This window comes from Melospiza georgiana, chromosome 1, assembly GCF_028018845.1.
Source record: "Melospiza georgiana isolate bMelGeo1 chromosome 1, bMelGeo1.pri, whole genome shotgun sequence".
NCBI classification, from domain to species: domain Eukaryota; kingdom Metazoa; phylum Chordata; class Aves; order Passeriformes; family Passerellidae; genus Melospiza; species Melospiza georgiana.
In genome coordinates, this window is record NC_080430.1 from 648989 (window position 1) to 665039 (window position 16051).

The 16051-nt window shown below is 56.3% G+C and overlaps 1 protein-coding gene across 1 annotated transcript; it reads right to left on the reverse strand.

Moving 5' to 3' along the window:
• Window positions 1–433: 433 nt before the first annotated feature.
• On the reverse strand, window positions 434–15614 carry ELP6 (elongator acetyltransferase complex subunit 6). The gene is made up of 7 exons (XM_058045632.1): window positions 15534–15614; window positions 11820–11898; window positions 10329–10399; window positions 5106–5233; window positions 4124–4316; window positions 2539–2685; window positions 434–2026 (listed from the first exon to the last, which is right to left on the reverse strand). Exons 1-7 carry the CDS (start codon window positions 15585–15587, stop codon window positions 1901–1903), a joined length of 798 nt encoding a protein of 265 aa, XP_057901615.1. The 5' UTR covers window positions 15588–15614; the 3' UTR covers window positions 434–1900.
• Window positions 15615–16051: the final 437 nt, after the last annotated feature.

Genomic DNA, 16051 nt, shown 5'->3' on the forward strand with positions numbered 1-16051 from the left:
GCTGGTGGCTGACCCCAGCCAAGGCCAGCCTGTCCTGCCACCGATGGCACCATTCCTGCCACCCACTCTGGGGCTGCCCTCCCGCAGCGTCAGCTCCAGAGCACGGGAGCACGGCCGTGCCGGTGGCCTTGGGCAGCACAGCCGTCCTGTCATGGCCTGCTGGCCAAGGCCACTGCTGGACACTGGGCTGGGCTGTGACTCAGTAACCCACACAGGGCTCACGGCCCTGTCCAAGCTCACACCACTGCACCGTGCAGGCAGACAGGCTCTTTCCAAAGGGCTCAGAGCCCGGGGAACACCCCCTGCGTGGGGACATGGAGGGTCAGGCCCAGGCTCCTCAGCACATTTCTGGGATCCAGGCACTGGTTATGGCATAAAGAACCAGGCAGAAGGCAGCAGTGATGTCACCCAGCAGTGATGTCACACAGTGACAATGTCACACAGCAGTGATGTCACACAGTGACCCAGCCAGTTTCAAGCCTGGGAGCCAGAATTTGGGATCTCTCCAAGGATAATCCTACAGACATTACTCCAATTATTTACCATTCTGTGCCCGTCACAGATGCACTTTAGGCTGCTGCAGGGCCAGCAGCTACTGCTCCTCTCCTCCTCCCTCTGCATATTGTGACAGTGCAGTGACCCTGGGCACTGCCACTTCCACAGCTGAACACAGAGGCCCAGGGGACGCCAGGGATGAGTGATCCTCTAGCACACACATGGCCTGACTCCCCTCTCCCCTTGTGGCTTTGCCACAATCCCTGGAGCCTGCCTGGCTTCCCTGGGCTGTCACTGATCAGCAGCCACAGCCCTGAGCTTGCCAGGGCTCCAAAACTCTGAGGCAAAGGGCACAAATCAGCATGGGATGGGCCACTGAGTGTACGTGAAAATCAGGAATGTGTCCCACTGCCAGAGCTGCTATCCCAGCTCTGGAGCTGCAAGGACCTGGCAGATTGCTCTGGACTCTCACAAGCGTGTGGGATGTTTTTATCTCCCACGATAAATGGGATATCCCAGCAGGAGCAGCTAGCAGGAGACCTCCAGGCCTGAGCTCTGCTCCCAGGACTGCCCCTGTGGCCATGGGGAAGGCTCTGTCCTCACCCAGGCCTGGGAGATGCTCATTCCTGCTCCCTGCCAAGGAGCAGGTGGGGAGCAGTTCCCACCCAGAGATCCGTGGTTACACAATCACTGCACCCTTATCTCACTGAAATTAGAGATTATTAATAAAAAAACCTGCTTCAGCACAGGCAGGCCATGTAACTGCTAGTCAGGGTTTGGGATGAGGAAGCAGTGGCTGACACAGGCTCGCAGAGGGTTTATCCAACCACAAAGGCCAGGCTGAGCTTGGGGAGCCGCAGGGTTTGATAAAGCGTGGCAGTGCCAGCTCTCAGCACAGCCAGGTGAGGGCTGCACACAGAGCTGTGCATTTACCAAGTGAGGGAAGCTGGCAGATGGCCCAACCTCTGCCAGCCAGAGCTGGGAGCAAGGGTAGGATTGCGCCAGGCTCCGGGACCATCCCTGCTCCACCCGCTGTGTGTCATCTCCTCCCGTGCCAGCTCCAGCTCCCTCCGTGCAGTGCCTGGCACCGCCTGGCACCGCCTGCTGGGCCCAGCACACCGGAAGAGGTGAGGCACACCCAGCCTGCAGGGCACCCCCTGCCTGTATTTACATGCTCCAAGGGCCATTCTTGCAAGTTCTTGCTCCCTTTCTTGGCCCGAGTGTGTTGGGAACGGGGTGGGAGGACAAAGGGATGCAGCAGGCCCCAGGCAGGCTGATCCCACGTTGGCACCAGGTGTGTCTGAGCTTCCCTCGTGGGTCAGTTCACTGTGCTGCTCCTGAGAGGTGCTGGTGGTGCTTCTGCAGAGGCAGTGACTGACACTCCAGGCTCTGCAGTGTCACAGTGTCACAGCACTGCAGCTGACAGCCCCCGTGCAAAGAAGGTGACGTTCCTGTCCTGGATCTTGTACTGGTAGACCTGGACCAGATCCTGCTCCGCCTGCCGCAAGGACAATCTCTTGATTATCTTGATCTGCAAAGGGAAAGGAATAGGAACATTGTTCCTTTGGCTAACCAGAGCAGCCTTGCCCCCATGCCTCTGGCTGACCTGCAGGGAAGGGTGATCACTGACAAATAATCCATCAGCAGCTGCCTGTCCCTGTGCCTTTGGTGGCAGCCCCTGATGAGGGATCACACCAGTGCCAGCAGCCTCCCAGCCCCGCAGAGATCCCCACAGGCCAGGCTCAGATGCACCATTGGGGAAACTTTCCAGGAGAGTTTTCCCTCACCCCAGGGTGGGAGAAGCCTGCACTGCAGCTGCTGTACAAACCCTGGAAAGCTTCCAGAGGTGGGGAGTCCCAGGTGGCAGCATGTCCCTGAATATCCCTGCAGAAGCAGAGTGACAGCTGGGTGCTCCAGCAGATCCCGGTGCCCACAGGATTACCCTTAACCACAGTGCAGCCTGGGCTGTCTCCCACAACCCCGGGCCTGTGGTGCTGTAGGTGACAGGGACACGTGCCAGCTGTCCACGCTGCTGTGCCTCACCTGCCCGTGAACATCCTTGCAGAAGCCGGTGGCCAGCCCCTCTGCCCACAGGATGAGGTCGCTGTGATGGCACAGGGAGTTCACAACCAGCTCATTCTCCTCATCCTCCGAATCCTCGTTGCTGTGAACCAGCACCACCACGTTCCCCTGCAACAGGAGCAGCAGGCAGGGATGAGCCCCTGGCTGGGCCTAATCCTTTGGGGGAAGGATGGGAGGGTGGCAACAGCAGCTTTCACAAACATCCCATCTAAGCTCCAGCTTGGTCTGAATTCCACTGGGAAAACAACCAGCAGCTGCTGCTGGAGAGGCTGGACATGGCCCAGCCTGAATCCCCCATACCCTGGCTAATCCAGCAGAGGAGGGGGCATTCTGCCCCTCTGCCCCACCCAGGTGAGACCCCCCAGCAGAGCTGCCTCCAGCTCTGGGCCCAAACCAGAGGTGTCCCTGCCCACAGCACACATGATGTTTATGGTTCCCTTCTAACACAGGCCATTCTGTGACACACAAAGACCGAAGAGCTCACTGTACATTGTGTACATACATACATGTAACATGCAATCTAAAAATACCTCCAGCCTTTGAGAGGAGACAGTGGCTGAACCAGTCTGTCAGGCTGGGCAGATGGCACTGACTGAATTCAGAGCAGGTAAATAAAGAGGTGGCCAAAGGGTTGCAGCAATGCTCACACCCTCATAGCTCTGACAGGGAGCAAACACCTCCCCAACACACCGACTCTATTAACAGCCACCCCAAGAGACTCTGCCTCAGCCCATGCAAGTCACCAGTGACTTAAAATAACACAAATTCTCAATCAATTAAAATGTACTTGAAGGCTTCAGAACACCTCAGACAGAAATAGCAAAGTGTTAGCGTGGTTGATCATCATTTTAGCTCTTTGGAGGTAAATACTCTCTGCAAGCAGATCATTCCTGTCAGCACATAGAGCCCAACACCCCGTACTGTGTGAAGCGCAGGGTGACAGCACCCAGCAGCACTGGCTCATCCCTCACTCCTGCAGGGAAGTGCCCAGGGAGGGCACACTGCCTGTGATGGCACAGCTTGGATGTGACTGTGAGCACTCCTGGCTGTGGTGCTCCCAGGAGTGCCCGCATCGCTGGGAGAGCTCTGTAGATCATCACCCCACCTTGGGGACCAGCACACTGGAGGGTGGTGGAGTAGGGGCTGGTGTGCCCCAAATGGATCCTTCATTTCTGTCCCCTGTGAGACTCACCAGCCCCTCACACAACCCATTTCCACCCCTGCCCTCCCACACAAGGATGTGAGTCAGGATCTTTGGAAAGCCAGGAGCTCCAAAGCCCACCATTTTACATCTCAAATCCCTGTTCATACATCAGAGACACACAGAACCTGTCCCTGGGCAGCATCTCCCAGGAATCCAGCTGAACAGGAGCCTGCGCAGGTACTCAGGGACCCACACAACTCCCAGAGTGGCCCAGAGCAAAGATCTGAACTCCTTGGACAGCCACAGCCTTTCCAAAACCTCACTATGGTCAGATGGAAAGAGCAGACAAAGCCAGGCTTTGCTCTGGAGGCTGTGCACAGGCAGAGCCCAGGGCAGCAGTACCTTCAGCTGGCAGCACACGCACACACGGCAGTAGTGGATGAAGTCCAGCACGGCCACCGGGGCAGCCCCCAGGCTCAGCAGGACGCTGAGGTCATCCACCAGCAGCACGGGGCCCTTCCAGGAATCGCCGGCGGTGGCGCTCAGGGACACCCGCACAAAGTCAAACAGGGCTCGCAGGTCACAGCTGCCCCCGCTGCAAGACATGAGGGACGTGTCAGGGGCTTGGCACCGCCCGTCCCCCTCCTCACCCACTGACCCACAGCGGGGATCATCAGCCTGTCCCCTCCCTGCTGTCCCCACTGCTGTGACAGCCACCTCCCCACTGCCCTTCAGCCCCTGCTCCTTCATACCTGCGTGTGGGGAAACCCTCCTGCCCTGCTCCAGGGGTCACGGAATGGTTTGGGTGGGAAGGAAACTCAAAGCCCATCCAGTGCCACCTCTCTGCCATGGCACAGACCCCCTCCACTATCCCAGGCTGCTCCAAGCCCAGTCTGGCATGGCCTGGGACACTGCTGGGGAAGTGTTTGGCCTCTGCTGAGCTTCCCAGGGAACAGGGAGAAAATGGCATGGGAAGAAACCCAAAAGCCAGCATGGAAAAGCAGCACTGTTCTCTTGGATAAGAATAAAACTCAAAATAATGAAAAAGGGGAACACAGCCACTTGGCTGGTGTTTCATTTGACACAAACCTGTGGAGTGCTGAAATAAATGTTGTTCTAGATCTGTGACATGCTTGGCAATGAGGCTGGGGGTAAAAGTTCCCCAAAAATTCTGGAAAGGGGGACAGAATTCCCCCCCAAGCAGCAGTGAGGGACAGGCCAGGACACTTAGGGGGATGTGCACAATACTGATGTTTCCCTTCCCTTGGTGTCCAGCTGAGTCCTTGGAGGAGAGCACAAAGGGCAGCAGGAGGCAGTCCTGGACCTTGGGTGGTGCCCTTGGTGGCAGCAGATGTGAGGGGGAACACTCCACGCTCAGGCTTACCTCAGAAACTGCAGAGGACTGGGCTGTCCTGGCTGCTCCTCCTCCCCAAACAGGAGGTCAAGGCAGGACTTGAGGCCCTCCAGGAAGACAAGCTGTCCCCGCTCCTTGGCAGCTGCCAGACTGACTCCCTGCAGAGAGGAAAACACTGGGTTTCAGAGGGAACACTTATGGAAAATGGTGCACACATGGGTGGACAGCCAAATTTTCATTCTTGTTTGAATCAAATCTTATCTAAATGTGCAGATAAAGTCAGTGCTTCAGGGATGAAAGGGCACTTCTGGTGGCATATTCACTCTTCTGTACTTTGCCAGGAGATAACAAAAACACCACACTGTGCTTTGGGGGCTCAAACCTGCTGGAAATCCTTCTGGGAAGCCAGCTTGGTGTGCAGAGACAGGGAGAGAATGGGCCAGGATTCTCCAAGGACCTGCTGTGAGCAATACCTTCACCTCCCTCCCTGGGAGGTGAAAGCTTTTGTTTGTCACTATCTCCAGATCTGTTGCAATGAGGGCTCCCGGCACAGCCCACGCAGCTGAGCCTGGCACGGCCTGGATCCAGAGAGCACCGTGGGCTTGGCATCCCCACATTGCACAACACCTGCAGAGACAGTCAGGGCTCCCACAGCCAGGGCTCCCACAGCCAGGGCTCCCACGGGAAGCAGCCCTGACTCCACCAGCAGGAGGAGGAGGAGGAGGAGGACCACGACAAACGCCTGGGGCTGCAGCTCAGACTCAAACTCAGCTGGCTCACAGCCCTGCCTGGTGGTGAGGCCAATGGAGAGCCACGTGCTGGGAATGTCCAGCTCCAACAGAGACATCCCCAGCTGCAGCAGACACGGAGAAGGCTCAGCTGGAGATCACACAATTCTACAAAGGTTTGGGTTGAAGGGATGTTTAAAGGTCATCCAGTTCCATCCCCCTGCAGGGACACCTTCCACTGGATTAGGTTGCTCCAAGCCCTGTCAAGGGCTGAAAGAGCTGGGGAGCTCAGCCTGGACAAGAGGAGGCTCTGAGGGGACCTTCTCACTCTCCACAGTTTATTCTCAAAAAGGGTGGCCAGGCATTGGCAGGGGCTGCCAAGGGCAGTGGAGGAGTCACCATCCCTGGGAGGATTTAAAGCCTTGTGGGTGGCACTGGCAGTGCTGGGGGATAGGTGGACACAATGACCCTTGAGGGCTTTCCAACCCCAATGATTCCATGCCATGTGCAGTACAATTATTTCCTGGAGGATTGGACTAGGTGACCTTTTCAGGTGTCCTCCAACCCAAACTATTTCATTATTATCTTCCTAGGCTCAATTTTGCAGCACTATATCACTTTGTAACATGGATATTAAGAATAATCTGAGGCCTGACTGAACTCCATCTGCTGGCATCTGCTCCCTGCTTTAAATGGAAGCTGCTTGGACTCCCAGCCCTGGGAATCCTGCTGCCTGAGGACTCTTCCTCTATTTTCCTGCTACTCAGCTGGGAAGGAACATATGCCTGAATGCTCACTCCATCTTCAGAGTTCCCCTATCAAGCAATAGATTTTTTTGGGCACTACCCCTCAGTAACAGCTCCAGAAATAGCAGCATTATTGGGCAATCCTGAGCACACACGATGGAAAACTTCCTAGCCAAGGACAGAAGCACCTTTATGTGGCAGGTGAGAAGCAGGGAACAGCCAGCAAATAAATACCTGCCATGCTGAAGGGCTGGGCTGCACAGCAGCCTCACATTCCCTCACATACCTCATTCCCTCAGGGATTTCTGCAGTCCATAGGACTGGCAACCTGCTGAAATGCTGAGACTAAATTCACTATTAATATCAATAATTCAGCAACTGATTTTACCTTTGCTTCAGCCATTTCTTCCTGCACACACAGTCTCTGTACCTCAGATCTGCAAGAAAAGTGCCCCCCCCTTTCAGAAGGGAACTCAGTGCTGTGACACCAGGGCCTGCCTGGGTGACAGACAAGGGCCACAGCAGCCAGGGACAGGGTGCCTGTGTGTCCCTGCATGTCAGACCATGAATTCAGCCCCCTCGGTGCCATGCCATGGACCCAGCAGGTCCAGCTGCATTTTCCAGCAGGGGAACAGGTCCCAGAGAACTCACCCACTGCAGTCACCTGCCACAGCAAACCTCTGCCTGTCCCCTGCTGGCAGCCAGGCAGTGTGACCTCTGGAAGCAGCACGGGAGCATCAGACAGCTGGGAAAGTGGGATAAGTGCTCTAAATGGCCAGTGGCACCTTCCTGAGTGCACAGCCAGCACTGACACCCCCAGAGCAGAGCCAGGGCAGTGCCCAGCACCCAGACAGCCTGACAGCTTTCACTGTGAGCCAGCATCCCGCTCCATTACCCTGGAGCACAGGACATTATCTCTGGCACGCTGCCAGCCATCGAGCCAGCCCAGCAGTGCTCCTGCAGCAGCAGCTCAGCTCTGCTGTCCCTCTGGGGAGCTGCTGGAGCGGGGTGCCCCCAGCTGCCAGCAGTGACAGCCCCGCAGAGCAGAGCTGCTGCTCACCACTGGCCGTTCCATGCGGGAAAGGGAAATGTCTGAGGGACAGAAGGAAGGGAGACTGCAAAGCAGGGGGAATGAGCTCATCAGCAAACACAGCTGTGGGACAAAGTGGGGCCATCAGTGATCAGGCCACACCAATCCTCCAAGCTGTGAGCTCAGAGCAGGGAACAGGAGAGGGGCATCAAATGGGGACAAATCTGGTTTTCCTGTAAAACAAAACAAACTTTGTACAAGTGAGGGTGGGAACACCAACCTGGCAGGGTGCCCTACTGCTGTTTGTCCTGATATAGCCCTGCATGTTCTCTGCAAGGTCAGGGCCAATAACACTGACAGTGCCTGAAAATGAAGTGTGAGTCCTCAGGGAAAGAGGACACAGGCACAAAAAAAGCCAGAGAAGTTTTTTCCTGCAAGTAAAGATACATCCCTGCACTTAGCTAACACATAAGGAAGTGGTTTGGGACTTGTAACACCTGGCACTCTGGGGAAGCAGCAAGTCCCTGAAGCATCACTTCAACTGTGTATAAATACTCACTTTATCACCACACATCAGTGCTACAAGTGTCACTGTACAATCTACCCTGGCTCCAGGAGCCTCCTCCTGGGGCTGGGACTACCCTGCTCCCAACAGAAACTGGGGCACTGCTCAGTTCTGAAGCTCTTCCAAGTGCAGGCTTTCCTAAGGGCACAATCACAGAATCACTGAGGCTGGAAAAGTCCCCTGAACCATCCAGCCCAGCCATTCGCCCAGCACTGTAATGTCACCACCAACCCAAGTCCCCAAGTGCCACATACACAGGGTTTTTAAATCCCTTCACCAATGGAGACTCCAGCACTGCCCTGGGCAGCTGGGCCAGGGCTGGACCACCCTTCCAAGGAAGGAATTTTCCCAATATCCAACCTGAACCTCCCCTGGTAACCCTTGGGTTCCCTGGGAGCAGAGCCCAAACCCCCCGGGTGTCCCTTCCTGCCAGGGAGTTGTCTCCCAACTCCCCCAGCTGCCCTGGCTGCTCCAACATCTTCTCCATCTCCATCCCCTGCCCTGGACACGTTCTGTCCTGTACCTGGGGATCACAAATCTGCCCCCAGCACTGGAGGTGCCTCAGCAGCGCCAGCACAGGGGATGGGCACTGCCCTGGGCCTGTGGCCACACCATTACTGCTCTCCAGTAAAGATCCTACAGAAGCCACTTAAGCAAATTTAGGAAACTACCCTGCCGAGAAGCACCTTCTCTGAGCCTGACGTGTTCATCTGTGCAAAGAAGGATTAAAGCAAAGAGAAAATGTGATGGAAACCTGGATATAAATAACTGATGTTGCGACCTCCAGCTCCTCAGAGCTCGGGAGGAATTCACAGCAAGGACCACAGGGGCACCTATGAAGCTGCGAGGCAGGAGTGACTCAGAGCTGAAAGCAGCTCAGCGCTTCTCTGAGCTGTGCTTATCACCTCCTTTGTGGCAGCCGCCTTTTGTTGGAGTATCAGACAGCAAATCGGCCCCATTTGCATCGCACGTGTGCTCCAGCTAATCCTCCTGCTCTGCTCCTCAGCCCGCCAGCCAGGGAGATGTCAGCAGCTCCCATTAAGTGTACACCGGGAAATCTCGGCATTGGGAAACACCCTGACTTCAGGAGCAGGCAGGGATCCCGTATGTACCCGCTGGGTTTCCCCCACAGCGGCTGCTGTGCCCCATTTCCTGCCCTACTCAGCAAGGTCTCCCCACGAGTTCCTCCTCTCTGCACCACAAAGGCCAGGAGAGCTCTGTGCTCCTGGGGGTGCTTTGTTCAGCAGGGGAATCACACCTGGAGCTCCAGCTCCGTGGGGGAGCACCGTGTTTGCTGTGTACCCCGGGCCGCTATCTCCTTCCAAAAGGTAAAACCTGAGCAGTAAATAAAATACAGGTTTAGCAGCACCATGTTTGCAGTGGGGAATACAGAACCTGGTTCCTCAGCACCTGGGAGCCTTGACAAGCAGCAGGGCTGCTGGGACTCACAGCAGAACCAGAGGGAGGAGCAGTGCAAGCCCTCATCCCCTCATCCCTGGAAGGTCACCTGCACTTCCCACCTGGAGCGTTTCACCTTGGAGTGTTGCACAAAGAGCTGAACGAAGCAGTTTGGAGCTCAGACAATATGCTGACATGCAGAATTACCCTGCCTGCTTTGTCTCTGTTTCTTCATTTCAGAGTACACATAATCCTTGTCCAACTCAGCATGGGAAGGAAATTCCTAGGAACTTACCTGTGGCTCCTCACAGAGCTCAAAGGGATGGCTCAGCCCAGAGGCCAAGGAGGCACACAGGTGTCCTTGTGACTCAGCCCTGCATCCCAGCAGGAACCAGGGGACAGGGCACAAAGTCACCTCAGGAGCTCCTGCAGGGGTACAGGGGTCCTGGGAACACTGACACCATAGCATTTTCCTCTCCAGGGGATTAAGGAACCTCCATCCACCAGTCTGTGCCTGTCTGGGGAGCAGTGATCCCCAGCAAACACTTCCAAGCACAAAGCAAGCAGCCATCCAGCCCTTGGCAGGGCACAGGCCATGGGGCACCTCAGAGCCAGGATTTTGCCCCAAAGTGCTCTTTATCCCCATCACAGGAGCACCAACCCTGACTGTCCCCATCAAGGCATGGAAACATTGGCTAATACACAGTTCCTGCTCCCCAGTCCCATTCCTTCCCACCCAACAGAAACTACCTGGACCCATAACAATGAACCCATGCCAAGACTCACCAGCTTCTGTGCCACGATGCTGTAGTGGCTGAAGGACTGCAGCAGGGCCACAAAGCAAACCTTGCAGCCAGCTGGGGACAGACAAAAGCACACATTAGCAGTTCCACCTTGCAGCTGACATTATCAAAGCTCATAAATCACAGCAGCCAGGCCACACATCTGTCTGGAAGGACCTTGAAGTGATGCAGATCTAGACAAACTCTCCTTTGCTTTCAGTTTTCACCCTTCTAGAGGATATCTGCATTAGTGAAAATGTTAGTTTAAAAAGAGAGGGAAATAATGAAAAAGATGACTTTAAAAAGTGTAAGGCCCATTTCTGCCTCGTGCCAGGCCAGCCTGGGACCTCCTGACCCTGTTTGATGGTGTGACAGTAAGGAGGCCAAGGGCCAGCTGTGACACTGAACTACTGAAACCACAGACATGCCAAAAATTCCCATTTTGGCTCTCACAGCACAAGTGACCTTGACTGGAAAAACACAGAACTGGGAAGCGTGTCAGACACCTAAATAAAAAGTGATTCTGGAACACAGTTTGGCTATGAACATAACCATGTTTGTTGGACATGGATTTCAAGTAGAACAAGTCAATGGCCCCAGATGAACCTTCAGACCTCCCAAAGGTTTTGGGGACCAAGAGGACAAGATGGGGGTGCTGCAAACAGGGAATAACTGCACCCAGGTTGGACAGGGGCAGGTGACAGCCAGCACAGCTGTCCTGAGACACATTATATCCCCCATTAATATCCCCGAGACACATTAATATCCCACAGGGCGGCCCACCCACCAGGGGTGGAAGGCTTTTCCCAGGCAGCTCTGGACAGCGACTCCCAGGGCTCTGCTGTGGGGCAGCACCAATGCCCAGGGCACTGCTGTGGGGCAGCACCGATGCCCAGGGCTCTGCTGTGGGGCAGCACCAATGCCCAGGGCTCTGCTGTGGGGCAGCACCGATGCCCAGGGCTCTGCTGTGGGGCAGGACATCAGCAGAGCCTGAGGCAGTGCCTTCCGGTCTCTTTGAACCATTTACAGCAGGAGTCCCTGAGTCCAGTGCCTGCTCTGCAGGGGCCAGGAGGTTACTCACAGGAGGAACTGCTCCCAGAAAGGTAATTAGACACCTTGGCAGGCTCTGTTTGTTTCTTGACTCACTCTGAGTTTATCTGTTGTTAATTGGTCCTGATATGTGTAATTACATCATAAAAATGGAAGCAGTGAGAGCACTGCAGTGAACACCTCCCTATCAGAGCCTGTGTGATTTACAAGCATTGCCACAATCTATGATGAAACAAGGTGCAGAATTATGGGATGCACCCAAGGACACAGAGGAGTCCCAAGAGCAAGTCAGGACTAGGACCCATAAATCCTAATGCCAAACCTTGGGTTTATCTGAAGATAACTCCCACTCTGCACAACTGCCCTCTGGTCATGGAGCAGCCCTGAGGGAACCTCTGAGGTGTCCCTGCCTCAGAGAGTGCTGCTGCTGCTGCTGCTGACCCACCTCTGAGGTAGAAGGAGAGGAAGTGGTGCACCAGGAAGCTGCCATCTGTCCGGGTGTCTCGCAGCAGGGTGAATTTACCCTGCAAAAGAAGCAGCAAAACAAGAGAGTAAGGTGAGGGCACCAACCGCTCTTGGCAGACAAGATGTTGGCTGAAGCTGCAGGAACTCTGCAGGTGCTGCTCAGAGGAGGAAGTGGACAAGCAGAGCTCCAGCTGCCTGCTTACAAAGGGAAGGCAGCACTTCCTCTGGACACAGCCCACAGGAAGGCATCTGAACCACAGCATCCCTAAGGCTGGGAAAGCCCTCTGAGCGCACCAAGCCCAACCACGAGCCCAGCTCAGCCATTAGCACTGCCAAGCTCACCACTGAACCATGGCCCCACTTGTGCCCAACTGTGAGCCAGCTGCACCCCCAGGTCTGTGCCCAGCAGGTGCCACCCCCTCCCTGGACGTGCAGCACGGTGCTCCCAGTGCCACCACACAGAGCTTCTGGTGCTGGACACCACCAAGGGGGTTCTGGGCAGGTTCCACCTCCCAGCCTTGTGCCCCTCTCCCCCAGTTCACTGGCATCTTTCTTCTCCCAGGGGCAGGGGAACAACAGCCACTCACTCACTCACTGCATGCCCAGCCCATTCTCCCCGTGCCACAGCCAACATTGCCAGTGTGTTTCAGATGCCAGCACTCCTAGAGCTGCTGTTCATCCTGTGCCCAAACAGCACTTCCTGTCCTTCTCTCCAGGTTCACTTCCAACGTACTACCCTCAAGGCAGAAAACCTTTACACCAAAATTCTGTAGTGCAGCAGGGCTCTCAGCACAAGGTATAAACCCTGTTTTGATCAGGCAGGAAATTAATTCTGTTCATTAGTGCACACTCATTATCAGCCCCAGCCTCATCAAGGTGTTTGTTTCCATTAAAAATCTTAGGCAGGATGTTTCTTTAATCAATACAAATCATAGATGAGCTGCTTGGAAGCACAAAGAACTTATCAAAGTGGGAGGTTTTTCTACTCCCAGGAACAGAAGAAGCCTTTCACAGCAACGAGCCATCTCCACACAGGCAATTCCCAAGGCGTCCATCAGAACAAACTCCCCAGTGCCTAAAGCAGAGAGAATGGAACAGCAAATATTGAACATGACTGCAGGGAAGGCAGAGCAGAGGCCAGGGCAGGGAAGTGAGAGCTGGAGTGAGTGCTCTTCCCTCAAAAAGGGTTTTGCCTCAATGGGATAACACACTGCAGTGACAGGGACACCGCCCCGAGATGTGCCCTCCGTGGAGGAGAGCTGTGCTCAAAGAGCACAAACCCAGACGTTCAGGGTTTACCTTCTGCAGCTCTGATCCCTCCTGCTCCCCACCAGAGCCCCCAGAAGAGCAGGCTGAGCGCTCCCCGTGTGCCCTCCCTGTCAGCACAGCTGGCTCCCAAGGGGTGGCACCGCGGGGTTCGTCGCTCTGAGCACACAGCACCATTCCAAAGGCAAAGCCTTCCTGCAGCACCTTCCCCATGAACCCCGGCCCGTTCTGCCCACGCTCTGCCCTCACGCTCTCGGCACCTGCAGGGTGAGGAGAGGCTGCAGCTGCCTGCCAGAACCGCCAGAACGCCTCGGCGGGGCAGCAGCGGCTGTCACAAGCGCAGGGTGACACAGCGGGCACACCCACAGCCGCAGCAGCTCCCTGCGCCCAGCAGCCCGCGGGGACAGCTGCCGTCAGCTCGGGAAGCGGCACGGCCCGGCCGCGGAGCTGCGGAAACGGGGATGGCAGCGCCGGCAAGGTCAGGCCAGCAGAGGGCTGGCACTGTCACACGGCGGCACTCGGCCCGGCTGGGCATCCCAGCACGCTGCAGGGAGTGCCGAGGGGCACCTGCACACACACTGCTCATCGTTTACCGCCAGAGTAAAGCACATTTAGTACCCCGAGTACTGCAGGAGGCCATTCCCCACTCCAGCACGGAAACAGCGCTCCCTGGGCAGGCACCTGTCACCCTGCTGTGGCACCCGCACAGAGGGGAGCCCACGGCCTGCGGTAGGATGGGAACGCCCAACTCAACCCGAGGGAATTCCTCACAGACAGAGCCCTGCTCGGCTCCTGCTGCCAAGTTCAGAACGAGGACCTTGAGGCCAAACCTTGGGGTTTTGCCCTGTGGAATTTCCTGCTCACACCAAGGTGAGCTCCTTGCCTCAGAACCAAGCTCGTGGATGGCCCTATTCCCACTCATCCCACAGCTCCACCACCAGCGTCCTCTCCACAGCACAAACTCCACCAAGCACTTCTCCCTTAGTGTTCCATGTGCACCAAAAACCCAACAGCGACCCACGGGCACCACTTTGGGACTTTGCACATCCAGACTATCCTTTACTAACACCTCCCCAGAGCTGCTCTGAGCCTCAAGGGCACCATCCCAAATTCCCCTCAGTACCGATTCCCGTCAGAGCAGCACTGCCCCACTCCAGCCAGCCTGACAAGGAATGACCTCAGAAGCACCTTCCAGAACAAGGAGAAACCTCCCCCGTTCCCATCACAAGATGGTAGCAGGGACTGCGGGGAAACTGGACACAAAATGGGAAACTCAGACTTATAAAGTAAATTATCACCCCAAACTTGCTTTTATTATCTAAGCTCATAACTGTCAGGAAAAACATGGAGTAACATGCAGCACATGGATAATTTATTAATAATTACTGATGACACCGAGCTGGTGGTGTGGTCACATGCCAAAGGGAAGGATGGGGCATCCAGAGGGACAAAGTGGGTCCATGGGAACCTCATGAGGTTCAACAAGGCCAAGGGGAAGTTGTTGCACCTGGGTCAGGACAACCCCCAGCATCAGCAAAGGAGGGGGAATGGATGGACAGATGGAAAACAGACCTGGAGCTGCTCCAGGGCTGGAGCCCCTCTGCTCTGGAGCCAGGCTGGAGAGCTGGGAATGTTCATCTGGAGAGGAGAAGGCTCCAGGGAGAGCTCAGAGCCCCTAGCAGGGCCTGGAGGGGCTCCAGGAGAGCTGGAGAGGGACTGGGGACAAGGATGGAGGGACAGGACACAGGGAATGGCTCCCAGTGCCAGAGGGCAGGGATGGATGGGAGATTGGGAATTGGGAATTCCTGGCTGGGAGGGTGGGGAGGCCCTAAAATAGAAAATCCCCAGAGCAGCTGTGGCTGCCCCTGGATCCCTGAAGTGTCCCAGGCCAGGCTGGACAAGGCTTGGAGCAGCCTGGGATGGAGGAAAATGTCCCTGCACGGGACAGGAGATGGGACTGGATGAGCTTCGAGGCTCCTTCCAGCCCAAACCACTCTGGGATACCATGACTGACATTTTACCTGCACAGCTCTCAGAAACAGCGAGGCTGTTTAGTTCCTGCGTGACTTCATTAACTCAAAACCTCCCTGGAAAAGCTACATTAATTAATTCAGTGCCCTAAAGGACAAGTATCTCTAGAACAGCTCCCTGGTCAGGAGCAGTGCCCGCCAGCGGATTTAACGTCCAGCTCTGTGTTTATTCCCCGCACGGGAGCACGGACACAGAGCTCGGCCGCTGCCCAGTCGGAGCCGGAGCCGTGAGGGGCGGCGGGGAGCCGGGAACGGGAGATTGAAGGGCCGAAGGCGGCTCAGTTCTGGCACCGGCCGCAGCCGCCGCCTCCGTGTGCGGAGGCCGTGCCCCTCCCAGCGTGCCCCGCCGCTCCCGGCGGCCCCGGCCTGTCCCTCCCGCCCTCTCAGCGCCCTCTCACCGCGTCCGGGCGCTCCGGGGAGGCCCCGAGCAGCTCGTTCAGCTCCGCGAACATGGCGGGCGCCGCTGAGGGGCCGCGCGCGGCGGGAGGGGCCGCGGGCCGCGCATGCGCGGGGCGGGTGGCGCCCCCTGCTGGCGGGGCCGGGGTGCGGCCGGAGCCGCCATTGCCGCCCCTCAGGGACCCGCGTGCGCGGCAATTAACGGGGCTGGGTCGGCAATTAGCTAATGAACGGGGCTGGATCGGCAATTAGTGGGGCTGGCCCCGCGTCCCACCGTCAATTAAAGCGGCTGGACCTTCACCCATGTCGTTAATTAAAGTGCTAAATGGGACTGGATCCCCATTCCATCATTAATTCATGGGGCTGGATCCTCATCCCATCATAATTAATGGGGCTGGAGCCACATCCCATCATTACTTCATGGGGCTGGATCCTCATCCCATCATAATTAATGGGGCTGGAGCCACATCCCATCATTAATTCATGGGGCTGGATCCCCATCCCATCATTAGTTCATGGA

Coding starts and splice junctions, on each gene's coding strand:
- ELP6 (XM_058045632.1), bottom strand. CDS start 15,587: ATGTTCGCGGAGCTGAACGAGCTGCTCGGGGCCTCCCCGGAGCGCCCG. Junction 11,899..15,533: donor CCCCGGAGCGCCCGGACGCG/GTGAGAGGGCGC, acceptor CTTCTTTTGCAG/GGTAAATTCACCCTGCTGCG. Junction 5,234..10,328: donor GCATCGTGGCACAGAAGCTG/GTGAGTCTTGGC, acceptor TCCTCTCTGCAG/GGAGTCAGTCTGGCAGCTGC.